Source organism: Durio zibethinus, chromosome 9, assembly GCF_047325235.1.
Source record: "Durio zibethinus cultivar Kanyao isolate XHJ-2024 chromosome 9, ASM4732523v1, whole genome shotgun sequence".
NCBI classification, from domain to species: Eukaryota; Viridiplantae; Streptophyta; class Magnoliopsida; order Malvales; family Malvaceae; genus Durio; species Durio zibethinus.
In genome coordinates this window covers 25,655,128-25,682,989 of record NC_143170.1, presented here as the reverse complement: position 1 = coordinate 25,682,989, position 27,862 = coordinate 25,655,128, and the positions used below count along the sequence as shown (strand labels likewise).

General features: G+C 30.9%; 3 protein-coding genes and 2 pseudogenes across 6 annotated transcripts; 2 read left to right on the top strand and 3 right to left on the bottom strand.

Annotated features, from left to right (window-relative positions):
- The first annotated feature begins 13 nt into the window (after positions 1–13).
- On the top strand, positions 14–5,309 carry LOC111317505 (agamous-like MADS-box protein AGL65; annotated as a pseudogene).
- Positions 5,310–5,662: 353 nt separating this feature from the next.
- Positions 5,663–6,844, bottom strand: LOC111303463 (chlorophyll a-b binding protein 4, chloroplastic-like; annotated as a pseudogene).
- A 6,405-nt stretch (positions 6,845–13,249) lies between these two features.
- Positions 13,250–14,309, bottom strand: LOC111303457 (putative calcium-binding protein CML47). Its single transcript, XM_022899737.2, has one exon. It carries the CDS (start codon positions 14,151–14,153, stop codon positions 13,374–13,376), a length of 780 nt encoding a protein of 259 aa, XP_022755472.1. The 5' UTR covers positions 14,154–14,309; the 3' UTR covers positions 13,250–13,373.
- Positions 14,310–22,608: 8,299 nt separating this feature from the next.
- Positions 22,609–24,193, top strand: LOC149516900 (uncharacterized). Its single transcript, XM_089765961.1, has 4 exons — positions 22,609–22,746; positions 22,830–22,888; positions 22,991–23,157; positions 24,064–24,193. The coding sequence occupies exons 1-3, from the start codon at positions 22,665–22,667 to the stop codon at positions 23,123–23,125; spliced, it is 276 nt and encodes a 91-aa protein (XP_089622087.1). The 5' UTR covers positions 22,609–22,664; the 3' UTR covers positions 23,126–23,157; positions 24,064–24,193.
- On the bottom strand, positions 24,152–26,788 carry LOC111317494 (GDSL esterase/lipase At1g74460-like). Of its 4 annotated transcripts, XR_016345225.1 has the most exons (7): positions 26,386–26,788; positions 26,137–26,267; positions 25,799–26,038; positions 25,462–25,711; positions 24,623–25,318; positions 24,407–24,447; positions 24,152–24,244 (listed from the first exon to the last, which is right to left on the bottom strand). XR_016345225.1 is itself a non-coding variant. In XM_022919930.2 (5 exons), the coding sequence occupies exons 1-5, from the start codon at positions 26,648–26,650 to the stop codon at positions 25,071–25,073; spliced, it is 1,134 nt and encodes a 377-aa protein (XP_022775665.2). In that variant the 5' UTR covers positions 26,651–26,788; the 3' UTR covers positions 24,534–25,070. The 4 variants fall into 4 exon arrangements, 1 of the variants encoding a protein (XP_022775665.2); XR_016345224.1 differs by lacking the exon at positions 24,152–24,244 and having other exon boundaries at positions 24,332–24,447; XR_016345223.1 differs by lacking the exon at positions 24,152–24,244 and having other exon boundaries at positions 24,382–24,500.
- Between the last annotated feature and the right edge of the window lie 1,074 nt (positions 26,789–27,862).

Below are 27,862 nucleotides of genomic sequence, written 5' to 3'. Positions count from 1 at the left end.
TTGGATTTTCTTTTAAATAAGTTGTCTTGTTTTTCTTTTGCCGGTTAAATTGGCTTTTCCTTTTCCTAGAGGGACAAAGAGAAAATTTTTTGTCTTCTCTCAATTGGGTGTCAACAAATTTTCTTTTTTCTTTTTTGTTTTTAAATTCTATGGTCATTTCCTTTTTAGGGGTTTTAACTTCAATCATATACACCTTAAAAACTTGTTCTCTGCATGGTAAGATGTGCTCTGTATGTGTGGAAAAGGAACATGATCATGGGTGTCAACAAATGCCATTTGTTTTTGACGTTTCATCTTTTTCTATTGAAGTTTCGATTATTTTATCTATTTTGAGGTTTGTGTTTGAAATTGTATTGAAGATCATATGGTTGTTTAATGTTATTGCCTGGGATGAGCTCCACTTGCACAACTTTATTTCTGCTTGATTAAAGTGAGTAAATTTTGAGATTTTTGGACATAGAATGAAAATATGGGTTAAGAAAATGACCTGGGATTTTCTTGTGAATTTTTGCAGGATGGGAAGAGTTAAACTAAAAATAAAAAGGTTAGAGAGCCATAGCAACAGACTAGTAACATATTCAAAACGCAGAACTGGAATCTTAAAGAAAGCTAAGGAATTATCAATATTATGTGACACTCATATTATCCTTCTCATGTTTTCTCCAACTGGAAAGCCTACGTTATTCCATGGAGAGAGCAGGTATTGTAAGAATGAAATCATGGTCTAATTTCTTGGAGGGCAAAAGTTTATGTTTCACAAGAGATTTATTCTTCATTTTGCCATAGATTGTATTATCGATGATGGTTATTCCCATCATTGCTATTTCTTGTGCACCCACTGTTACTTTTTTGAAACATTTTAAATCCTTTCTTTTTTTTTGCAAACCGTACTCACATTTAACCTTCCGATATCCATTGGTTTTCATTAGTTGGAGAAATCAATTTATATCAACAATAGTGTAAGAAGATATGGTGGTAATTTGTTTATGTTTTATATTAACTGCAGATAAAGATAGAAATGCTTGTGCAGGTGTACCTTGCAATTTTTTTTTTTAATAATGTATTGTTTGCCATTTCATCTCTGGATTTGTGCTTTGTTTGGATTTCTCTATTTAACAGTATACAAATATGTATAAGAATCTATGTTACAGTGATTCTTTGCTTTTCTAATAACACTGTATCAGGCAAATATCAAACACTTCAAAATAGCCATGGCTATATGACTGTCTAAATAATCATATATTTCTGCATTAGTTATGTATTTATATAGCCGACATGAGATGCCATTAGAAGGATAACATATTTGAAGAAGAAATAGAGTAGGGTAACAATGGGGTTCAATTTGTGTGCTTGTTTGCTTTATCCAGCAATATTGAAGAGGTTATCGCTAAGTTTGCAAAATTAACACCACAAGAAAGGGCAAAATGGTGTGTGCTCTGAAATTTTAACTTCCTTGAATTGTTTGTTTGCATTCAAATGGCATTGTAGCTAACTGATTTTTGTTGGTTCGAAACAGGAAGCTGGAGAGCCTCGAAGTAAGACTCTTGCAACTCATATTCTTCAACATTTTCTGCTTCCTTTCTCACTAAGTGAAGAGAAAACATTTTTACTCTTTAATCAAGCTAATTTTTTGGTCTTCTTATTGAGAATTTAGGCGCTGAAGAAAACCTTCAAGAAGTTGGATCATGATGTAAACATACAGGACTTTCTAGGTGCAATGTATGTAACCTTTATTTCATTTTCTTCTGGATACTATGTTTCTGTTTAAGTAAGAGATTGGGAATAATCTAAATTCTATTTTTGTCCCTTGCAGCAGTCAATCTGTTGAGGTATCAAGTTTGCTGACATTACCTGTGTTCATTTTGATCTTAGAATTTCAAGTTATTTTCATTTTTGTTATATTTCTGGGAAAATGCTTTTCTCAGGAAATGACTAATGAAGTATCAATGTTGCAAGCTCAGCTTACTGAAGTACATAAGAGACTGAGGTGCACCTTTGGAGCTTTTGGTTATTAAAGTATTGCTTTTTCTTTTTGGTGTTGCTTGTAAAATGTTAGCATGAGATGAATATCAAATCCTACTATTTTTAGTTATCATGTTATAGAAAATTATATTTGTATTTGATTTCATAAGAGGCTTCTCCCTCTCTTTTACCTCCCCAACTTTCGGACCAGAGGTATAATGATCAGAGCCTTACAGGCTCTCATATTTGTAAACTCTAATAATAACACCAATGCGGTGCAAGACTTGCAACCTTTATCCATTATAACATCCTTTATACAGAGGTTTAGGCCCTGATTAATTACTTTTCTTAGTTGGGTGTTCTAGGTTAATATTTTCCGAAGGACAGGAAAAAGAAGATGCATTATCAAATCATTGTGAAAGTTTCAATGCTAATGCTGCATTAGGATTTTTAGCGGTGAGCTTATTGTTAATTTGAATGGAACTAAGTTATAGTGGGAATGAACTAGATTCATATGTTTAATGTTGCTGTATATTATCTTGATGATATTATAATGGGAGCATTATAATGTAAGGGATTTCCTTGTGGATTAAAGCTAGATCATCCAGAAATAGAATAACCCGGATTTTAAATTTTTTATTATCACATAACTGGCCAAAAAATAATAGTGCCTCTGTTCTAAAAATCTTATTAAGTGCTATGTTTTTTCCATAACTCAACCTCTGTAACTGCTGTCAATCAATACCGGGCCACTAACCTTTGGATGATAGTGTGATTAATTGTTGATTTTATTTGTAACTTTATCTGCATTCTGTCTATCCGAATTATTTTGGCTATGTTCCTTAACCGTTTGTGTTTACCATCGCAGTGTGAACAGTAACATGTGCGTTGACAAAAATGCATATTACTACTGCAAGAACATGATTTATTTGCTTTATGGAGTAATTCTTATATTATCATGTAATGATTTCAGCTATTGGTGTAATCCGGATAAAATTGACAATATAGAACATCTTAGGCGGATGGAAGATTCACTAAGAGAATCCATTGAGCGTATCTGGATACACAAGGTGTGGTGTTTTCTTCTGGTAATAGTCCTCTAGCACTGATTTTGTACATTATCTTTATATGCCACATGCATAAATATATAAAACATAATCAAGATATTTCATGTATTTACTTGGTTCAAATGATAGTGTTGTTTAACTGCATTATAGGTTACCTATACCAGATCCTTATGAAAACTGTTTGGTTGGTTAACCACTTTATAGATACTGATAAAGAATGCTAGTTGAGTTACCAATTTAATAATCTGTCATATTTTCCTATAAATTACTTATGCCTGCTACTTTCTTGGCAGGAAAACTATGGAAAGCACCATTTTATGCCAGTAGAATGCACTAGCCAGGTAGCAAAATATTTACTCTCTCTCTCTCTCTCTGGTTTGAGAGAAATATCTAATGACTTAATCTGTCTTACAGTTTAAGAATGGGATACCTTTGCCTATGATGATTGGTAGGGTGCAAGAAGGCCAACCTGTTTTATGGCTTCCCAGCAATGAAAATCAACTTATGTTATTGCATAATGAACCAAACTTTCTACCTCATCGGTAGGACTGTTAGGGATATATACCTTCAAATTCAATTCCTGTTAGTCTTATGGGATATTCAACTTATGAATATGAATTTCTACTTGAAAATAACCTTGAGTCTCGTGGCCTACCAGCAGACACATGGTTGGTTTTTTCTTGAATGTTTTATTGCATAAGTAGCCAAAAAATCACATTTTTTTTTTTGGTGTTTCTCTTTACCATTGGCTGATGAGTTTCTTTTGCGCCAGAGATACAGAGTGCTTGCAAATGGCTCCGGTGCAGGCTATTCTGGTTTCTTTGCCTCAGTTAAACAAACAGAAATCGGCAGTCCAGGACAAGTTGGTAATGCAGTGCGGGAAAGTAATGCCCTGAATGAGTTAGGGAGTAACGCTTGCTTAAGTTTAGAACTTGGTGAGCAATATTTGCACCCGCCACATAGGGCTTCAAGTTTGCAAGATGGTGGGAAGTTGAAGCCAGAGATGGAGGTAAACTTACAAGGAAATCCTGCGGTTTACCAAGTTATTAGCAACTTTGAAATCCCTAGACCTACATATAATGGCCGGCATCAAGCTTGGATATCATCTTCTGGCCCTTGTAGCATTGCAATGTTTGATGGGAATTCTTACCATCAGGTAAGGATTTTCTTTTGTCTGATCTATCCATAACTCTATAGGATATAATTAAGTTAGTGAATTATTTTATTTTCTGTGCATGTAGTGATGCCTAGTTGAACTGTTCAATCATGTTACAATTTTAGACGATGAATAACCATTGAAAAGGATAAAATCTAGTTGTCCAACAATTTTTATGTATTGGCTTCACTTTTTATACTGAAAATTTTTGGCTTAGATCGAAATCTGCATTCCTGCTAAGAGTGCCATGAGCCAATTATTTTAACATTGTGATTAACTGCCCTTGCCAGTTGTCAATTAAACAAACACCACTGGATTATCTTGTTATGTTAGATGATCAAAATTTGGGACCTCATATTCTATGCTTCTGTAATGATATAATTAAATTCTATGTATTATTAAAAGTTTATGTTTAATAATATTCAAAATATAAATATTTAAAATTAAAATATTAAAAGACTTTTTATTAATAATATTTTTTAATTAAAACAAAATAAAACTTTTTATTAATAATATTTTATGTCAGGCTTAAGTTAAGTCTGAATCTAAAAAGTCATGTTCAAGGTTTAGCTCAAGTTGAACTAGGCTCATGGGTTTGGCAAGCAACTTTATCTATTGGAAGTTTTTTCATTGATCACTAAGTTATTTTTTGTTATCCATTTAATTTTTTGTCAAACAAATATAAAAATAAAAAATAAAGAAATAATTTTTTGAAAATCATTTTCTTCAAAAACAAACAGAGCCTTACTCTTATCTAGTTTTTCTTCTCGTCTATGCTTCTTTTAGTTTATTGTGTTCAATAAGGAATTGAATCTGCTTTCAAAGGTCATTGATTCTGAATCATTGTTTATTGCGGCAAACTAAATCGACTTTCATGAATCAGACACCTCCATCTGGTCAATGTCATAATTTGTAGCTGAAGGACTCACAGATGTGCATTAGAATCTGACCATTTCCTGCTTGTGTCCGTTTCTTGTGATAGAATTGATCCAGCAATGGAATTAATAGGTTAAACATTTAACACGCCCCAAGAGATGGACTATTATCATCTGCTCATTTTTGGCTGCTGAACATGTTTCTTGCTTATTTATACAGGATCATTGGCTTCTGTATATTAACTCTTCTTGTTTTAATCTAAACACAGTTTTCAAAGATACAGGTTTTGAAAATACTTCCCAGTCCCCCAAGTTGTACACTATAATACTCTTGTAGAAAATGAACATGACTTACTAACATTAGTTTCAATTAAAATCGATGGTCTTCTCTCTTCTGAGATCCTTTTTTTTCTGTTGTTTGTATCTACTGCTCAGATTTCTTTAACAATTAAAAATCATCTCTGATTTGCAGAATGAAGTTAATATAAATAATAATATAGATACAATCTGATGTTCCCCTGTAAAATGAAATTTACTTGTTTTCATGGAATATATGCTTAAATCTTGAAAAGCATTGATCTAAAACTCAACTTCAAAATGATTTAGTAAACCCTGATTGTGTTGATGATGGTGTTGTGCCATGGGTCTGACAAGTGCTGCAACAGGTTCTCAAAAGATCCTTTGCCAGTCACATTGTGTTGAATAATAAATCCCAAGAATGCCAACATTGCCAATCTTCCTGCATATTCAACGAAACACAAGCTTAGCCAACCTGTATATACAAAATAAACCAGAGCCTTTGTGAATATAAATATTATAATACCATTGGCAAGCTCCTTTTCCTTGGCCTCAGGGGTAGGTGCAACGTTGAGGGGTTTGAAAATGCCACCAGGGTAGCCACATTCATTTGGAGGCAAGCTGCATTGCTTGAAGATGGGGTCTTGGTTCACGCATCCTGGGTTCTTTATATCTTGCCACCTTCTGATCTCCACATAGTGGAACAAAATGAATTCAATAACAATGAGGGTTGATGAGGATGCAAAGTATTCTGCTTTCCCAGCATCATACCATTGAGGAGCATTGATTATCCCAATCTTAGTGAAAACTTCAGCCAAAAGCATCCTGCAACACCCAACATAGCCCAACGCCCGTTCACAAGCTCAGCTTGAACAAACCATTTCAAGTTCTCGGGGTCCTCAGCCAGTCCAAGAGGATCAAAACCATTGTCACCTGGAAGACTGCAAGTCTATACAGGTTTAGTTCATAATCATATATTCTAGCTTCCTTTCAAAATGCCAACAGTATAACTAAATAACTTAAGCTAGATAATTAAAGAATGTACCTGCCATTGAGGTAAGCTGGTGAAGGCAGACCTAGCAACCACTCCCCTTTCTTGGCTTCAACTTTGAATGAGCTAGGTAATGTAAAAGCCATTGTTTTAAAGCAAACTTCTCTATTTAACTTACTAGAAGACCCAGCAAGAAACCTTGTTTTTGTTAGGAAAGTGGGGTCTAGCCCCATGTAATTAGGTTTGAATCAATCAAAGGCCATTGGCCTTGGTTTTTCTTTTTACATAAAGCCTTAGTTACTTAATAAAAAGAGGTGGGAGCTGTTTTAAGATGAAAAAGAAGGTGACGCCGCAAACCAAGAAAAAAAGCCAAGAAAATATAGAGAAAGAGAGAAAGGAGAGTTGGTTGAACGGAAGTCGATTCATGGGCTGATTGAACTGAAATTTTGTCAATAGGTTTATGATTCAGAGTTCTATATTTTGAATGGTGAATATCGGATTTGAAGCTCTCTAAAAACAAATCCAATGTGTATTTATTGAGTCACATATTTGGTGAAATTCTCTAATTATCTCTTTAGTTGTTGATTAGCTCTAGTTTTAGCTAAAGAAGAACTTTATATATCCATTATTTGATAATGGAGTTTTTTTTCTAGAGGTCCATGGTTTTTTCTCTCTACTTTGGAGGTAAATCTTGGTATACTTTATTTTTCCTGTATTGTTGATTATTGATTATTGTCTATTACTGTGAGTTTATTACGATATATTACTTCTGCGTTATTGTATTTATTACTTTAGGCCCGATAAGTGCTATCATAGCTTGGGTTATTTTGATATATCAATACAAAAGCAACCCAAGATAGAAGTAAATTTTGTTTAAGATTATGGAGAAAGATACAGGTTCTATGATAAAATTGATATCATCAAATTATTCAATTTGAAAGCCTATAATGGAAGATCATTTATATTGTAAAGATTTGTATGAACTAGTAGTGGGTGATTTAGCTCAAATAGCAGATATGAAAGATGAAAGCTGAAAGCTGAAAGAAGTTAGGCAAAAAAAATACTAGCTACAATCAAAAAATGAATTGATATAAATGTGTTCCATCATATAGTGCAGAAACAGATGCTCACACTGTTTGAGAAAAATTGACAGCATTGTATGAAAGAAAAACATGTTTGAATAAAGTTATACTTAGTAATAATGCTTGTAACTTTATAGTACATGGATGAATGATCGATTACATAGCATTAAAGTGATTTTTAAGATATATTTAATCAGATGACTACTATTGAGCTTAAGATAGATGATGAAATAAAGGCATTGTTTCTTTTGGATTCATTGCTAAATAGTTGGAATACTCTAATTGTGATTGTTTTTAATTTAACTCCTAATTACAAAGTGACATTGGAGATGGTAAAGGACAATATGCTTAATGAAGAAGTAAGGCGAAAAGATTTAGACCTTGAGAATCAAGCTCTGGTCACAGAGAATAGGAGAAAAAATATTGACAGAGGTCAAAACTCAAAAGATCATAGTAAGTCTAACATAGATCCAAGTTCAGAAATAAAGTAAAATGTTTCTATTGTGGTAAAGCAGGTTATATAAAACGATACTGTAAAATCTTGAAACAAGAGTGAAAAGAGGAAAAAGGTAATAGTTCAGATTATGACAATGTTGCAATAGTGAATTTAAATAGTGATTCAGTTATTTTAATTTATACACAATGTAATTGTAATCATGTTACTGATCTCGGTATTAAGTGGATAGTTGACATAAGAGTGACATATCATTGTGTTCCTAAGATGGAGTTGTTTACAACTTATAAAGTAAGGGACTTTGGTTGTACCAAAATAAAAAATAAGAGTGTATCATAGATTGTTGGGATTGGTGATATTATTGTATAAACTAGTATGAGTTGCATGTTGACTTTAAAAGATGTCAGACATACTTCGGATATGAGAATGAACTTGCTTGCTATTAATTCTTTGATAAGAAAGGATATGAGAGTCAATAAAAGAATGAATAATGGAAGCTTCTCAAAGGATCTATAGTAATTGCAAGAGAAAAACTATACTACACAATATATAAGACATGGATGCAATTGAGCAGCAATAAGATAAATGCCATTGAAAATGATGCTTTGACAAACTTATGACACAAGAGGATGGCATATATGAGCAAGAAAGTGTTACAAGTTTTGGCAAGACAGTCTTTCATTCCTTTGATTAAAGGTACATCTCTCGATTTATCTGATCATTATTTGTTTGGTAAGAATCTTAGAGTTTTTTTTCTTAAGAATTCTTAGAGAAAAGAAAATATATTGTAATTGATTTATTCTAACATATGCAGTCCTATTAAGGTTGAGTCATTAGGTGATAGTAGATATTTTGTTACTTTTATTAATGATGTTTCACGTAAAACTTGAGTGTCTATGTTGAAAAATAAAAATCAAGTATTACAATATTTTCAAAAATTTTATGCCATGGTGGAAAGGTTGATAGGGTTACCCTTAAGGTGTATTCAGACTGTTAATGGTAGGGAATACACATCCAAAGATTTTGAAGAATATTGTTCAAAGCATGAGATCATGCATGAAATGATAGAACTTGAAACACAACAGCATAATGGTATAGCTGGAAGGATGAATCGCACCATTGTGAAAAAAGTCAGACGTATGTTGAGGATGACAAAATTACTAAAGCTATTCTGAAGTGAAATAGTCAACATAGCTTACTATTTGCTTAACAAATCACCATTAGTTCCTTTGGATTTTGATATTCTAGAAAGAGTGTGACCAAAAAAAGATACTTAATACTCTTACTTGAAAGTTTTCAGATGTAAAGCATTCATACATGTGCTAAAAGAGTAAAGATTAAAGCTTGTTAGTAAAGTCACACAGTGTGTGTTTGTAGGATATAGTGATGAGAAATTTGACTATAAGGTATGGGATCCAATGAAGAAAAAGACAGTCAAAAACAGAGATATGATCTTTCATGAAAAAAATCATAGCAGAACTCGAGAAAAATAAAAAGGCTACACAAGTTACTGTTAAGTGTGATGTTTCAACACCGACAAAGATTTCATAAAAAGGAGCCACAAATGATGAAAATGAACAACAAACAGAACTTAAGGATATAAATGAGCCAGCCATAGTTAGTGATGAGCAAAATGTAATCAGCTTTGAGTAGAAAGAGCAATCTTTTTTACCTGAGAATGTTGAGTAGGGTGAGCAATCTTTTCCACCAAAGAGTGTTTAGCATAGAGAGCTACCTTTGGCATTAGGTGGTGTAAAGTCTCAGCCTAAAAGATCTACTAGAGAGCACAGGCCATCTACCAGGTATCCAAGTTCATATTTTATTTTAGTTACCAGTGAGAAAAAATTAGAGAGCTTCAAAGATGTGCAAGCTACTCCAAATAAAGAATATTGGTTAAAAGCAATGAAAGAAAAGATAAAGTCATTACAAAAAAAAGTACATATAATCTTGTTAAACTTTCGAAAGAGATGAGGCCATTGAAAAATAAATGGGTGTTCAAGTTGAAAAAAGATGGTGACACGCTAGTGAGGTACAAAGCTCAATTGGTGGTAAAAAAGTTTTCTCAGAAACCAGGCATTGATTTTGATGAAATTTTCTCTCTAATTATGAAGATGAGTTTCATTTAAGTGGTACTGAGATTAACTATTAGTTTGAATTTTGAGCTTGAGTAACTTGATGTAAAGATTACATTCTTGTATGATGACTTACAGGAGAACATTTATATGAATTAGCTTGAGGGTTTTGAAGTGAAAGAAAAAGAGCATTTAGTTTATCAACTGAAGAAAAACTTGTATGGCTTGAAACAAGCTTCATGACAATAGTATAAAAAGTTTGATTCTTTTATGATGAGTCAAAATTATAAAAGAATGGTAGCAGATCCTTATGCATATCTTAGAAAATTTTTTGATGGTAACTTTATTATTCTCTTATTATATATTAATGATATGTTGATTGTGAGACAAGATGTTGGTATGGTTCGCAAGTTGAAAGAACAATTGTCTAAGTCCTTTGACATGAAAGATTTAGGTCCAGTAATTTAAATTCTCGGTATGGACATTATCCGAGATATTAAAGCTAGAAAATTATGGTTATTACAAAAAAAATATGTTGAATATGTGCTTAGTAAGTTCAACATGCAACATACTAAATCGATTAGTAGTTTACTTGCCAACCAATTTCATCTGAGTAAAAAATCTTATTCAGTGACTAAGAAAGAGTAACTAGCTATGTCTAATATTCGTTATTCTTCTATAGATGATTCTTTAATGTATCTTATGATTTGTACACGGTTTGACATTGCTTATACAATTGGTATAGTAAGCAGATTTCTTTTTAATTCAAGAAAGGTTCATTGAGAAGCAGTAAAATGGATTTTCAGATATTTGAGTGGCACTTCAAAAATGTGCTTGAGTTATAGAGTTTCACAACTAATTCTAGAAGAGTTTATTGATACTGACATGATAGGTGATCTTGATGGTAGAAAATCTACTTCAGGGTATATGTTCATTTTTATAAGGGGAGTTGTGTCTTGACAATCTAAATTACAGAAGTGTGATACTTTGTCAACTACAGATGTTGAGTATATTGTAGCAACTGAAGTAGGTAAAGAAATACTTTGGATGAAACTTTTTTTTTTTGAATTAGTGTTAAATCAGAAAGAGTATGTGGTATTTTATAATAGCTATAGTGCTTTAGATTTGAGCAAGAATACCATGTACCATGCTAGAACGAAGCACATTGATGTTAGATATCATTGGTTATGTTTGGTGATCGAGAAGCAGTAGATGCTATTGAAGAAAGTCCATATTGATAAAAATATAGTAGCTATATTGGCTGAGACACTTTTCAAAGAGAAGCTTGAGTTCTGCAGTAACTTGGCCGAAATGGATTCTTTGGCCAAAGTAAATTTTAAATAAAACTGCTATGGTAATAAATCTTCTCCTGATGAGACTGGGGGAGAGATTATTAGTAAAGTGGGGTCCAGCCCCATGTAATTGGGTTTAGACCAATCAAATGTCATAGGCCTTGGTTTTTCTTTTTATATAGACTCTAGCTATTTAATAAAAAGAGGTGGGCGCTATTTTAAGGTGAAAAAAAGGTGGAGTCGCAAACCAAGAAAAGAAGCTAAGAAAATAGAAAGAAAAGGGAGAAGGGATGATTGAATGGAAGTCAGTTTGTGGTTCGATTGAGCTGAAATTTTGTCAGTAGATTTATAATTCAAAGTTCTACATTCTAACGATGAAAATTGAGTTTGAAGCTCTCTAGGAATAAATCTAGTATGTATTTGTTGAGTCACCTATTTGGTAAAATTTCTTCAATTGTCTCTTTAATTGTTGATTACTTTTAGTCTTAGCTAGAGAAAAATATTGTATATCCATTATTTGATAGTGAAGTTTTTTTTGTGGTGCTCTATAGTTTTTTTCCTTTACACTAGAGGATTTTTCATGTAAATATTGGTATATTTTATTTTTGTTGTTGTTGTTGTTGATTATTGATTATTGTTTATTATTATGAGTTTATTACTATATATTACTTTTGCGTTATTGTGTTTATTGCTTTAAGCCTAAATTTCTGGAAGCTAAGGCTTGTGTTGTGACGGTAGCCACGATTTCCCGCTGAAAATTGGGTCTGGAGTAAAGGGAAGCAACAGGGGCAGTAGTAGCAGTGTATAGGCCAAGGAAATGTAAATGTTTTAGTGCATGGCTGATCTTTGTATGGGTATTCATGTGGTTGTCATTAAACGTTGGAAGCTGATGGTTGGTTTTTGTGGATCCAATGAATTAATGCTCATCCCTTTATCTAGGTGCCATATCCACAAATCTCTTTCTTTGTTGCTGTTGGTTGAGGAAAGTTCATTTTGGACCCGTCTTGGCTTACATAGGAAGATCCAGTCGGAGTCTTTTACAGCCAATGGTTGCATGACATATGGCAGTCAGGGTTACATCTAAGCAGAAGATATCCATAGGGTAAGCAGAATGCAGGCAGGATTTTTCATCGAGAACAAAGTAATGGTTTTGTTAATGGGTGCTTTTAGACGATATCCATGAATCACTGAGCCGTTCAGTAGCACTTGAATACATTTGGATTTAATTTTGATGAGATTAAAAATAATGGTGCAGATGAAATTAATTACATGTTAATCTCCTCAAACATAGATCAGAAAGATGCAGAAATCGAAATAATGATTGTGAAATAAGATTCCCTCGAGTGTTGTTATTGTCCATTTTCAAATAGAAGCATTTCAATTTATACCGTTCATCGCCATGGCTGATGGTTGAGACCGGCGTTAATTGGTAAAATTCCAGTTTGCAGGCAATGAAATATATGATTATACTTATGCAGCTTTCTTTTTTCATTTAGTTCAACCATTTTGATACCAAAATCCAATTCCCCCCTTCAAAAAATAAAAGGGGTAATGAGTAATGACAAGAAAAAAGAGCTGTAATTATTAGAATTGGAATGTCCACTTCATGAATAATAATAATGGTCCTTAAAAATACTATTAATTAACAAATGAAATAAAAATAAAAATTAAGCTTAAAAAATAATCTAAAATCCGACTCCATTACTCAAATTTAAAATGGTAGTGTTTTTGGCTTCAAATTTGTTTATAGAATAATTTTTTATATTTATTTAGAAAAATAATTCTACTTAGTCATCTTGGATAATTGAGTATCCAATAAAGTAATTTATTCACTAGAATGGTGAAGCTAACAATTAAAACACTATTTAATCATCATTTTATTGATGATAGAATATAAATAAAATGTCTTTAATTTTCAAAAAGAAAAGAAAAAGAGAGCAAAAAAGAGATAGAATGGCCAATTATTCAAACTTAAAGATAATTTTATTTTTTCATTCAAAGTTATCAATGATCTAATTTTTGTAGCTAAACTTAAAAGTTTAATACTCTAACACCATTCCGCATAACAATAGGTAATTTAAAGAAAATTTTGATAAGGATAGATAGAGATGGAATGAATGTTAGTTCAGAATAAGCTTCTCTCCATAACTTTGATAAATTCAGTTAAATCAATCCGTCCATCAAAGTTATCATCAAAGCCTTTGATCATTCTTTTGCATTCATCTTCCGAAGCTTGCATGAAACCTAACGAAAACATGACATTCCCTAATTCCTTTGCATCTATGAACCCATCCTTGTTCTCATCGAATACATCAAAAGCTTCTTTAACTTCCTCTAGACTTGGTTCCTCTTCCTCGAACAGCCCACCAATTTTATCTGCTCCAAGACTCTTCTCAGTTCTGTAGCTTTCTAAGTCCCACAAAGCTCCTTGGATCACCTTTTTCACTTCTAATAAAGGGAGATTTCGATCATCGGTTTCTGTTTGATTTCTTGGTGGCTTAATTTCAACTGATCGACGTTTAGCAGTTGTTGTTGCAGCACAAGTATTCGAAATACAAGAAAGGATTCGTAGGAATGATTTGAAGATACTGACTACGCAATGAAAACTGGAATAGAAATCCTGAAGTATAATTACCAAGTTAAGAATTACAAGAGATACGATGATTCCACACAGCGGAATCAGCTCCGTTGATGATGATTTCTCTATTTTCCTTTTGGTAGTACTACCATTGACCGAAACCGAAGGTGGTGAAGGGATACCAATCTTGGTTCTTGACTCTCTACTGATCAAAGAGTAACAACCATGGGACCAAACCTGTTTCATCACTGTGTTCTCCATTTCGATATGAAAAGCCGAAGAAGAACTGCAAATTGTTGTCAACTGAGCATCCATGTGTGCATCCATGATTACTGTTGGCAGAGATACAGAGAGAGGAATGGAGTTGGAGTATCGATGACATACTGCCCTAATATATAGATATTCAGAGAGTTTAATTTTGCTTGGATATAGGTAACATTGGGGAAAAGACTGGGGAAAAGACCGGGAAAAACAATGCCATTATCATCCCAAATTTCCTTCCATTGACGTTAACCATATATTAATTATATTCCATATTTCTTTTTACCTGGATACGTGCAACTTCATAGCACTTTCCTGCTTATCGTGACTAAAAAATGTGGAAAATGGGTAGAATCTTGTATATAATTTCATGCATGGAAATTTCGATGAAGAACACGTGGTTCTCTTTGTTTCGTAGAAATTTACTTTTAAAAAATAATTTTCGAAAAATATTTATATTTTTTGAAAAAATAAAATTTTTTATTGATGAGTTAATAACAAATATTTTTTTTTATTTGATTATTTTCTGAAAAAATTATTTTTTTAAAAAAATAATATTAATATAACTATTAAATATTAAAAATTATTTATTATTAAAGTATATTGAAATTATTTATTATTGAAATTATTAATGTTCAAGAATAATTATATTTTAATAATAATATTTAATATTAAAGTATTATATTAATATAAAAATACTTAAATAAAACTATTTATTATTCTTTATATTAATATTTTAAAATATTTAAAATAATATTAGTATTCTTAAAATATTATTTTATTAATATTAAAACAGTAATATATATTATTAAAATATTTATATTTTATATTGAAAGTATCTATTATTAAATCATAACAAAAATCTTTTTTATTTATATTTATTATTAAAATAGTAATATAAATACAATAATAAATAAAATTTTAAATTTTAAACTAAAAAATAAAAAAATTATTAAAAATATTCATACTAAGAAAATAATAATATTATATTATTTAACATTAATGATTAAAATAATAAAAATATTATTATATATGTTGTTATTTATTATTAAAATAATAAATAATACTATTTATTATTGAAATATTAAAAAAATTTATGTTAAATAATATACAAAATAAAAATATTTAAAATTGAAATATCAAAAGATTTTTAATGCTAATAATTTAATAATTTAATTAAAATTAAATAAAATATTTTTATTAATATAATAATATTTTAAGTTGAATCAAATTAAATTCGAATTTAAAATATTATATTCAAAATCTTATTTGAGTATTATTATAAAAATATTTAATATTAAAATATTAAAAATTGTTAATATTAATATTTTAATTTTTTAAGTAAAATTAAATAAAAATATTATTTATTAATATAATAATATTTTAGATCGGACCAAATTAAATTTATGTTTAAAAAATTATATACAAGATTTGGCTTGAGTTAAAATTATGCTCAAACACATCGATAAATAATTTTACTTATAAATAACTTTTTTTAAAAAATTATTTCTCTTTTGAAAAAGGACAAGTCAATTTTCAAAAAATTATATTATTTTTTATTGATCAGTAAATTATTTTTTGTTGATCAATTAATTTTTTTTCCAAACAAATACTTGAAATATAAAAATCATTTTTCAAAAATCATTTTCAACTAAACAAACGAAAACTATATATATATATATATATATATATATATTTGGAGACTAAATCTAATATGGACAAAATATGATACTTGTGCAATATCGTGAACACCAAACAATTTCTAACCAAATTTTACTTTTTAATTATGGTTATAATTAAAGATATAGGTTGCAACTACTAAGCCTATTGCTTGATAGGCCCCTTATTTTTCAAAGGTTTAAGATCTAAGATAAAGCTAAACGGTCCATGACTTTTTTTTTTTTTGTCATTTTAGGTTTGGAGAATTTTATATTCGAATTATTTTATTAAAATTAATTTTGAGTTTAAATTAGTTTAAATTTTTATTTGAATTATTAATTTTTTAATCAAGTAAAATTTAAACAATTGAGCAAATATTTCACATTCGAATCAACTTTGACGGCACTATTATATAATATTTGTAAGCTGCTACCTTCAACTCTTTTTATAGTTATATTAATTTTAATTCCTTGTTTTAAGCTCATTTTAATCTCTTCCACGATAACATTTCATTTCTTTCATTTTCCTTCCCCTATCAAAGGGAAAAAGATGGAGAACATGCATGGTACCTCACTGCATGACAAACATTTATATATCTTCGTCAACGAATTATTTATAGTAAACATAATGTGTAAGTTACTCCAAAGAAAAACCTGCTGTGCACGCAACGCCTCAATCAATGCGTCACAAACACCTACTCAAGTCATTGTGGGCCTAGATAATAAATTATTATATATATAGACACTATTTAATGAATTTTATTTTGGTATAAAATTTGGATAAATAATTATTTTTTTTGTAGCATTAAGCTACATGGGACACCCACAAAGGTTAGTTTAGTTGGTAACTGAGAAGCTGTTTGAAAAATAAAATTTTGAACACATCAATTCGATATTGAGAGAAAATTAAACTCAAACAAAATTTAAGAGTACCCATTATAAAAAAAAATTAAAACTCAGAATTATTTATGTTGAGAGATGGATCACCTTATCAATTGAATCAACTTATTATTTTAGTATATTTTACATAGTGTTTTGGTTTTTAGTCTTTTGTAAGGATATGGGTTTTGTTTGGTTGGTAGTTATATTTTTTACAACCAAATAATTTTAATGATATAATCTCTATTGATATGATATATTCAAAATTTTACTCTCTAAATATTTTTCAAAAAATTAGAATCTAAATTGACAAGAAGAGAGAATTCCTTGCTTTACCAACTAAACGAGGCCTTGTCCATTTTTTTTTTTTTTTGGTTATTTGTCTCTTATTTTCAAATTTTTTTTATCTTTTTACTTTTAACTTTCTATTGAAAAAATAAAAAATAAATTACAAAAGTATCAACCAAACGAAACAATAATGAATTAATGAATTAAGATAGAAAATATATGATAACAAGACAATAAAAAAGGGGAATTTGTTATTAAAAAAAGGGAAAAAGTTCACTTTTTATAAGTTAGGTAAGGTTTTGTAGCGTTTTTCCACAGATACTCTGTACGAGGACAACGAGGAGTGGGGGAATGAAGAGAGAACAAGTTGATTGTTTTGGGTTTTAGAGAAGTCATTGGAAATTTCATGCATGACCGAAAGTCAACTAATATACTAAAATCATATTTGATGTATAGATGATAGATATGATAAAATAATAATTATTTTATATTATATTTATTTTGAAGCTAAAGAAAAAAATAAAATTATAAAGAAAATTAATTATTTGTTGTGTATAAGATAATTCAATCCTTTAAAAAAGAAGAAGATTATTTTAATTTATAAAATTAAATTTATATGTTCTATTAGATTTTAAATTTTATATTAATAATTTAAATTATATAACTTTAAGAAAAGATACTTTTGATCAATAAATATATTATTTTATTTTAATTTGTATACATATCAAATACAAAATAAAATGATATTATTTAATCTAATCTTATTCATAATATCATCTTATCTTATTTTTTTATATTTTATATATTAAATACATCCTAACCACTTTCTCTTCAAGTGCTTATGTCATTATTCCAACGTCATAGGGATTACATAGACATTTGGACGTCCATTTCAAAAAGAGAGAAAATTAGCCTTGTTATGGATTCAAATTAATATTTCTGATCATGACTTTGGAATAGGTTAATAAATCTGGAAAGTTGATTATTCATAGATTTTTCTTTAGATGAAATTCAGTTGAATTTCGAAGAAATTGATTTGAGACTTATGATAAAATTTATTTATCATGCTCATGTCTGCATGCAAACATATAATTATTCTATTATATGGAACTTCTTTTTGGATAAATCGTGAAAAACCCTTTCGAATAAAGTTGGTTGAGGTGTAGAGATAAGCTTACATACAATTCCACCAAAATCATAAGGAAAAAACCTACTGCATGAATCGTGACAAACACTTTTTTATTCGGCATCCGTTGAACTAAGCATGATATATTAGACATTGATAAGAAGGAATTTTTCTTTGTCGACCATAAAGACTTTGGTTCCAGGAAATTTAGATAGTTCAACAAGAAGGAGGAGCAACATACAATGGAAATTTCGTTGTCGGTTTTAAGATATTGACTCAAATTTTAAAAAATTTAATGAAATAATTTTGACATATATTTTTTTTATTGTTAATGATATTGTTTGGCAGTCAAGTCTGTTTGTCGGATAAGTTAGTGGGCTTGTAAGGAATTCTTAGTTGACTAAGGTATGATAGAAAAATACAGAGTTGTAGAATTTACAAAATTGGGTGTATAGACATCTCATTGACGTAAAGGAGAGTGCCCATGGGTGTCATAGATTTGGGTTTTGATTGATACGGTTTTGGTAAGTGTTTCGGATTGTTTGTTTATTTATGAGATTGGGATTGGTTGTAACTGAATTTGATTGTTTGAGTGTTGAATGTTTGATTTGATTGTAATTTTTTATAATTAATAAAAATTTTTTATCTATAAAAATAAAAAATATTATTTAATTTCGTTTTCACTTTCTTGCGTGTTGAACCAAACAATCAATATGAGTATATAAAATAAATATCTCTGACAAAAGGAGTCAATGGCATGGCAAAGATTAGGTTGGAATATATGAATCTCTCTATTATGTAAGGATGTTAATAGATAACGTATGAGATGGGTGAAATATTTTTTATCTTCATTTTTTTTATATTATTTTTATTTTTATATTTATATTCAATAAATATTTTAAATTTATTTTATTTTTATTCAAGTGTTACAAGTTGAAAAATAAAAATTTTGACCCTCATAATTTTAAGATCCGAATATTTACTCATTCGACGTCTCAGATCAGTCTATCTATCATGATTTATATTTTTGTGAGGTATTATCTGTTTTAATCCTCTGGTCTCAAAATTTTATCCTATAAAATATGTCTCACAAAAAAAAGATAGTGTAAACTTTTTTATACCTTAACGATCCTCTTTTTATATTCGATCATCGTGATATTTTCGTCACGGAAACTGATCATTTTGTCTACTTCTTTAAAGATGTTTGGTATGGATTGAACGGTTTAAGGTTGGTTTTAATATCACTTTTCATGGGTCGAGGCTTAAACTACGATTCGCGCAGCTGCAGCACCCGAGCATCCACTTATCCGATATTTTAGATCAATCTACTTGTCACAATTTACATCTTTGTGAAGTATTATCTGCTCTGACCTTCTTAACCTCAGGATTTTTTCTTACAAAAGGCGTCTTATAAAAAAAAATGATGTAAATTTTTTTATATCTCAATAATTTTTCTTTTATATTCGATATGAAATTTAATATTCTTTTTTAATCGGACATTCATTTATTCGATATTTTAGATCAATCTACTTATCACAATTTATATTTTTGTGAGTTATTATTCGTTCTGATCTTCTTATCCTCACGATTTTATTTTATAAAACTCGTCTCATAAAAAAAATGATGTGAATCTTTTTATATTTCAATAATCTTCCTTTTATATTGAATATAAAATTTAATATTCTTTTTTAAATTTGCGACACAAGTATCACGATAAAGATTTTAGGCTAAAGGTGCCACTTTTTAATTTTATGTATTTTAACTTTTTTAACTTTTATCTAACGATTTGTGTTGTTTCAAGGATCACAGCTTTTGCTATTGTTTGTTAAAAAGTCAACCTTTCATTGACGGATTTAAAAGGTATTATGCAACACAAACTGTTAATAGTTGTGTAATTTATTAATAAAATATTAAAGATTTAATTTTAATGATTAAAATTTAAAATTTAATGTTTTAATTATTGAAAAATATTGAAACAAAATTATAAAGGGGTGTTTAGTCTAAAAAATCTTAGATTTTTTTCAAAACTTTTACTTTTCATAAAGTGATTTTTATATTTGATTTACAAAATTTAAAATTTTTAATAGTGTTTAGAAGAAAAAAAAATATTTCGAATAAATACCCTTATTTTTTAAAATTTTTTAAAGATTTTTGACCAAAAATAAATTTTATTTCATTTTGATCCTGAATAATTAGTATTCCTAGACTATTATACCTATTAAAACCTAACAATAAATCTGACATGCACATAAACATTCGGAACCCAACATTTGACGATTAACATTGAGTAATAAAAAAATCTTTTTTTTTTTAAATAGAAAATTCTTCATTTATTTTATTTTATTATTTTGAATTTTGATTCAATATGATTACATTTGAAATTAATACACGCCATCTAATAGGATTATAGACTACGTGTGACAAAATAGACAGTCATATATAAAATATAAATTACAAATCAACGTAATTTACATTTCACAATAGACTATGTTTGTTCAAGCAACTGTCGTCTAATATAACAATAGACTACGGTTGTTCACCGTCGCCTATAATGGGGAGATGTTGAAGCTCCTCCATCCAACATCTATCATCTTTATTAGCTAAAGCAAGCCTCATTAGCATCTCTTCTTATATGAATGCAACTTGATTCTTCAAAACATACCAATCTCAGTTTCATCTCTTAAATCAGATTAGCCCTAAAACATCGGCTGGTTAAAACACCTGTCAACTGCAAACTCTAAAGCCTTGCTTTCTGCCATCACCTGCATGGATAGTGCTCAGCGAACAGCCCCTGTTTTGTTCCAAATTACAGCCCCAATTCCCCTTACTGCCTCTAAACTATTTAAAGCCCCATCAAAGTTTATTTTCACCCATTCTCCTATAGGCCTCCTATATGATCTCCTTTAAAGTTTGAAGTAAGCTTTTAAACAATCTGGAAAAGGTAAAATAAAAAACTAAGCCCACTTAATTATAATATATGACGTTTGTTTATAATAAAACTCGTTTTTTTAATACAATAGAGGGCGATTATCATAAACAAATAGCATCTTTTTTTATATTAATAACTTGCATGTAATATAAATATATAAATTAATTTAAATAAATCATTTGCAAGTTAAATAAATAAATAAATTATAAAATATTAAATAAAGAAGATATTTAATTATTTTATGAATATTTGTATTATTCACGTGTTATTAAGAATAATATATTAAAAAATTTATTAAGTAATTTTAGATTTTACGAGTCAAATAAAATAATTTTATATTTTCTAAAATTAATAAATACGGAATCACTCATTCCTTTAATTATCACTTTTTTGAAATCACTTGTTTTGTCAATATCTAAGAATTGCGAACCAAACAATTATGGTTCTTCTAAGAAACAGCTAGGAAATTTCATGAAGAGTAAGTCAAGATGTTCCTCGGGTAGTATTAATTATGATTCTTCGGATGAAATTGAACAGTGATCTTTCTTGATTGACCAAGAAAAACAGGCAGAAATTTTACTCAAATCTCATTGCAAGTTCCTAGCATTCTTTAATATCTCTCATATTGCACAGATATCTAGAATTTTTTGCAGCATCATATGCCGTCCAAACTGAAATATTGTCGAATAAACTTTGAGTGAAAGTCCATCAGTTCTCCATTTTGACTAATTATCGAAGCACAAATATGCATGCTTAATGATATTGATGTGTTTCATTTTACATTCCAATAGCGATTGAGACCTCTGGTGTACAAAGTGGCCTGTTAAATTTGATGATCCATTGGCTGCCCGTTACAGCTGAAGACTTTCCGCGTTGATTTGAAATATGATAGCACTAGATTATTCGAGAAAGATGTAATGGGATAGTGATTAGGTGATATTGCACAAACATGCATAGATTTTGCATATTGAAAAGTTTTTTTTGCAATCTTGGTTTTTCTTTTCTTCTCCTTAGCTATCTAATCAAGGCCAAAATGAATAGAAAACTAGAGATTTATATGACCTTGGATCTCATCAAATTATAGAATGTCTTCTCCACCTGTAATAACCTAAAGCTGCATATGCCATGTTGCTACCATTATCAGTAGCTGTAGTCTTTTCTGCTTCCATTTTCTAATCCAGGTTGCGCTTGCAATCAAACCAAAACATTTTGAACTGTTCTAGCCTTTTAGGGGATTTCCTGCTTTTGCATGATGGCAACCTTTCATTTCGGTGCCGGTTCAATTCATTGAATATCCTTAAATGCTAATGACAATTCCCCACCATAACTTTGGCTTAAAATAAATGCAGACCTCATGGTGCTGCCACACCATTCTTTTGTCACCTTCCACTTGCACAATGTGCTCCATCTTTACTCACCTTGTGGCTTGAATATATTATCACGATATCACACTCCACTTAGCCTTAGTGTATACAGTATGTGATTTTCTTATCCATGATTCTTATTTACAGCGAGAAAATAGAATGAGAGCTCTGCTGAAATTGGAACCGCATTACTTTTTGACTTTGGGATTGTTACCCTCCATCATCTTCATGAGCGTCTAGAAATGTCTATGAGGTAAATGTATATATTGAATAGCAATTTTATAAGTATATATTGAAGTTGTTAACAAGAAAGACTGTCATAGCAAGTCAGCAATGGAAAGCTCTCTCTTTCGCCTACTTCTTGTTCTATTGGGGTTATCTCACATTATATGTTTGAACGCTGTCCCAGTTACAAGTAAATATTCTGTAAATTATAACCTCTATCTCTAACCTTTCTTATTCTTCTGCATGCCATATCATGTTCATTTTTGCTTGCAGGAATCGGAAGCCTAATGCATGGACCCCAAGTTCATCAAGTTCCAGACAATACTCACCTGGTACTTTATTAACAAAGCAGTTGAAGTACATCTTTCTTCTTCTGCTGGAAGCATATATGAAACTCACGATTCAACTTAGTGACATATCTTTCTTTTTCATAGGAAGTTGCAGACAAAAGTTCAGAGGCACAAATCATTGAGGGGTGGATGGATGTGCAGCTGAATGATTATCCAGGGTCAGGAGCTAATAACCGCCACACTCCAAGGCCTCAATTCGGCAGATGTTCTGATTGTTAGTTTCTCAAAATAGTAGGTGTATGTTCTTCAAGGTACAATATAATGTTAAGATAGCTGTAAACATGATTTTGATCTATAATCTCTCAATTTGTTTTTCTTGTCACCTTTCTATGAGTGGAGTTCATAAATTAAGTGAGAGTTGTGAAGTTAACTGCATTTCACCACTCAGTTTGGCTGCACAAGATAATGATTGTTTAATTTTGGTGTGCTGCAAAATCTGCCCCTTCGCTGCGCAGTCCATCCTCCTGGTGCACCTTTATTGTATGTTCCTGCTTAAGAAGTGGAATCTGTTGTGGTTTCAATAAAAGAAATCAAAGACAGTGGCTTCGATTGTTTAATGGGGGCCTTTCCATTTTGGAATTGTTAAATTTCCAAAAGAAGGGGAAGCCTTTTCCTCTGTGTTACTTGGAATAATACAACTAAAAGTTCTGGCAGCTTGGATTGGAATTCAGCAGTCCATATCCTTAGTGTCGGATTTCCTATTTTTGATGTATGTTTTATGTTTTCGATTGTCTCTTAAAATGTCATGTAGTGAAAGTGAAACTGCATTGCCTCCATATAGTGAGAGATTAAAACTTGCCTCAAAGTCAGTATTTCTTAGTTTTCTTATTTTTTAGTACATAGAAGGTCGCAGTCTGGGGATAGAGGAAATGATTGCAAGTACTAAGATTTGAACTTCGAACCAATAGATGTCATCAAACATAGGAGACCACGACCTGGGATAGAGAAAGGGCCTACATGTGTTAAGATTTGAACCTCACACTTCTTGAATGCCACCTCTTAGCAGTATCTCTTAGTTTTCATGCTTCAATAAGCAAGTATTGTTCTTACAGCTAACTGATCAAATTTCAATATCAATAAGAAAATTTGCAATACAGGAGAGATTTATCTAGTTGGATGATGAAATTAAGGATAACTCTCCATCCTTTTTCTTGCAGAATTTGCTCAAAAGTGAATAGGTTACATGATAAACAATTTAATTGGAGCAATGGCGCTGGGCAACCCAAATTTCTGCGAACTTTGCCATAAAAATGCTTGACCTTGCAATGTGCTTTACACTTATTTGGGGAGAAAAGAGCACAATCCGGGTGAAAATGTATATATTTTGCAGACCAAGCTCTGAGAAAGTTCATTAGAACCAATAAGCACTCTTTAAAGAATCTGCAGGTGAACCACTCACAAAGCCTTTGAAAATATCTGAAGGCAGTTTCTACATGTGCTTTGTGTTTTTTAGTGGAGAAAATGGAGTGTGATGTGTTAAGCATTCAATTTCTTAATTACCACTACATTTTCCATTCTGCTTGGTCCTTTTTGTGTGTCTCCTGTAGATGGCAAATATCAAAGTATTTTGAGGCATTTTGTGGGAACAAATGTACTGCTTGAAATGGATGGGAACATATATTAGATAAACTCATAAAAATTATCTCAGAAAATTATACAAATGTATCTATGACTACAAAGAAAAGTAGTAATTTGGATATGTTGGCATAAACTAACCAGATCGAATGCAGAAGCCACCAAAAGATCAACTTCATGCTGATCAAAATATAGGTGGTAGCAGCAACTGGGAAGAAAATTTGGGAAACATTAAGAAAATTATGTGGATACCTCTAATTGTTCAGGCTCAAAACTTGATCCTGCAGAATCATGAGTACCAAGTCTGGATCAGGCTTAAAACAGAGGCCTTAATTTCTGATTAGAGGGAGAAAAGATAAAGAGTTGAAAGAAAGAGAGATGGTAATAGGAAGTCTTTAGGGAATTGCTCAATACCAGTTACAATTTAAAAGGGATTATTTATACTAAACAGAAAATTCTGGCCAAAAAAATACTAACAGATGAAAATTGTCAAACAATTAAAATACTTAATACATTATACCAACTCATTAAAAATGTTAAAGAAAGCTGCTTCTTTTTCAAACAGTTAAAAGTGAGGGCATGATATATGTTATTCATGTGGGGATGGAGCAATGGCAGATTCTGGAGTAGGAGCAGGAACATTTGCATTAACACCTAGGAATCCAAATTTTTTTATAAGCTCATTAGCAATGAGCTCATTGGCACTATCTGATGGGTGGTACTCATCCCAAAAGACATATTTGCTTCTATCTCTACACAATGTTGAAGCTGGTAAGCATGTGAGAGCAGGTCGAATCTTTCCCAATGAGCAACATGGCGAGTTGGAGTTATTAAATCCTGCAAAGATCAAAGTCGGAATCAATCATCATATGCAGATTAAATCCTGGAAAAAGATGAAGGCTTCATTCTTTTTCTTTTTTTAGTCATAACTTTTTCTTTGCCATGAAGGCAAAATTGCTATTTTTTGGACATGGACTCACCATATTTGTATGGATTGCGAATCACATCATCTACAACGTCATAAGCATCTCCAAACTTGAGGGTAGCATTGGGAAGTTTACTTTCCAAATTGACTAATAACTTGCTTGCAGCTTTATTGAAGCTAAGAGCCAGCTTGTTTGCTCTTTCCTGGCACTGTCCAGATGTGCTTAGGACCCTTTGCAGTGGTATGCATCCCATTGGTCCTAGACCGAACACCATTAACTTCCGTGCGCCTAGGTTGTGTAATGCCTTTATAAAACACATACAGAGAGTTAATTAGCATTGCAGTTGTAGATGAATGTAAGAAAGCAATCCGTGCGATTATAACCAGTTTACCAGGAGTTGTTCCTGAAGTGTCTCCATTAAGTATTCAACAAAAGTTTGATCATTGTACTTCCATGAGTCACTATAAACTGGCATCAAGTAATTGTTAATGAAGTCATTGCTCCCCAAAGCAACCACAAAGAGACCGTCTTGAAAGAACTTCTCCGCAGCTTGCTTGCCAAGTTTGTTCTTAATCAATTCAGTTGTCCCCTGGAATAGCTCAATTTGCCTCCAAAGAGACAGCCTCTGAATCTGCAACAGGTTATAGATATTGTTTCAAGAGCAGGTGAGACATCCAATTTTTTTGTTCTAGGAACAAAATGCAGGAAACTTAAGATTATGCAACTTACAAAGTAACCTCCTGTTTCATTCAAAATCCCACCTCCTCCAGAGGCATAATTTACCCCATTTTCCAATATCACGTCCTCAGTCAAAGATGGATCCATGAAAGCTGGTGGCCTTGGGAGACTAGTGTTGTCACCTGATGTAGATGAAGAACAGAAGTAACATGACAGTGGTCAGAATTCTCAAAGACAAACCAGTACTACCATTTATGAGCTTAAACTTTGAAATTTAACTGCTTCTAGTTAATGAATTACCTATTATATCAGCAACAGTTCGGCCATTGGTGAACCTTCCATTGGGCAGACCACTGCCAAAATCAATACCATAATAAGGCAAGCTGGCCTTAGCCAGGCTCTTAGAAAGGTACATGTTATTACCAACGTCAGACAAGGAATCCCCGAAAATAAACTGCACAGCCTTTCCATGGCAACCTTGAATGGCAATTCCCACAAGGCTCACAAGAAGTAAAGTCAGTGCCTCATTGAACTTCATGTTTGACAGGCAGGGGACGCAGTGCATTCCAGGACCTTTAAAAAGTTATATGTTTGGAAAATTGATACTATAAAGTTTGGGTTTTAAACTTACGTGAATTTCCCTTTTAAAAGGAACATGTCTACAAATATGAGAGCCTGGGAAAGGTGGAACCAGCAAGAAAAGTTAGAGGGAACGGTTACATGGTCAGATGAACCAACTTTGTCGGCGGGTTTCAGACCTAACTATAACTACTCTTTTTCTTGTTGCAACGGTGTATCGAACATACGTTTTGATTAAGAATATTTTGACCAAGAACAGAAATCATTGGAGACGGTGGCTTGGTGCAACAGTTGACTTGTTAAAGACGAACGTGTACGACACGTGAGCTTTCTTTTGCTACTAAAAGAGAAAATTGAAGGGAGGAAATGGTCTAACTCAATACTGCGGGTGTCATTTCGGGCCTTTCGAAATCCGGTTAAATTTCAAAATTTTTTCAAATAAAAATAAAAATAGTCTATAATAAATATTAAATTTGACAAAATAAACAACCAATAAAATACATTTAAAAAAGATTATTTCAATAATTTAATTTGATGTTTGCATAAAATTGAGTACACAATAATATAAAATATTAATATGTATTTTATGTAATATAATTATATATATAATATATAAAATTATCAATTGAGCGTAAATTTTAAATGTTATATTTAAATATTATATTTAAGATTCGAACTATTTAAAAAAGAATTTTTAATTTAAATTTAGATCGATTTAATAAGTTTAATATTATTATTCAAATTATTTAAAGTTTTAAATAAGCTTTTAAATTTAGACGGAGACTTATCTTTCTATACATATATATATATATATATATATATATAACAATATAATATAATATAAGAGGAAGATCTTTTTAAGATAACTTGAAGGTGAGTAGGCGGATTTCTTTTTCTTTTTAGTAGGTTTAAGGTAAGTTTACCTAGCATGTTCAATTTCATGAATGGGAGAATTGGAGCAATCTCTTTCAAATGTCACGCAACAATCTTGTCCAAAAATAAAAAAATGTTGGGCAACAACATTGTTAAAACTTTGGTGAAACTATGGTTGAATCAACTTGTTTGAGCAGCAGAAAATAAAATAAAAAAAAAAAAGAGCCCCAAAACTCATAAGATATGTTTGATGTTTACTGTAAAACCAATCCATTTCAATTGATCCTTTTAATTAGTTTATGTTTGACATTCCTAAAACTTGGTT

What these genes read in the sequence shown, in the direction of transcription:
- LOC149516900 (XM_089765961.1), top strand. Translation starts at nt 22,665, where the DNA reads ATGGAAAGCTCTCTCTTTCGCCTACTTCTTGTTCTATTGGGGTTATCT. An exon ending in GAACGCTGTCCCAGTTACAA is followed by an intron (nt 22,747 to 22,829) that starts GTAAATATTCTG and finishes TTTTGCTTGCAG; the next exon opens with GAATCGGAAGCCTAATGCAT. An exon ending in TTCCAGACAATACTCACCTG is followed by an intron (nt 22,889 to 22,990) that starts GTACTTTATTAA and finishes TCTTTTTCATAG; the next exon opens with GAAGTTGCAGACAAAAGTTC.
- LOC111317494 (XM_022919930.2), bottom strand. Translation starts at nt 26,650, where the DNA reads ATGCACTGCGTCCCCTGCCTGTCAAACATGAAGTTCAATGAGGCACTG. An exon ending in CACTTCAGGAACAACTCCTG is followed by an intron (nt 25,712 to 25,798) that starts GTAAACTGGTTA and finishes TGTTTTATAAAG; the next exon opens with GCATTACACAACCTAGGCGC. An exon ending in TCGCAATCCATACAAATATG is followed by an intron (nt 25,319 to 25,461) that starts GTGAGTCCATGT and finishes TGATCTTTGCAG; the next exon opens with GATTTAATAACTCCAACTCG.
- LOC111303457 (XM_022899737.2), bottom strand. Translation starts at nt 14,153, where the DNA reads ATGGATGCACACATGGATGCTCAGTTGACAACAATTTGCAGTTCTTCT.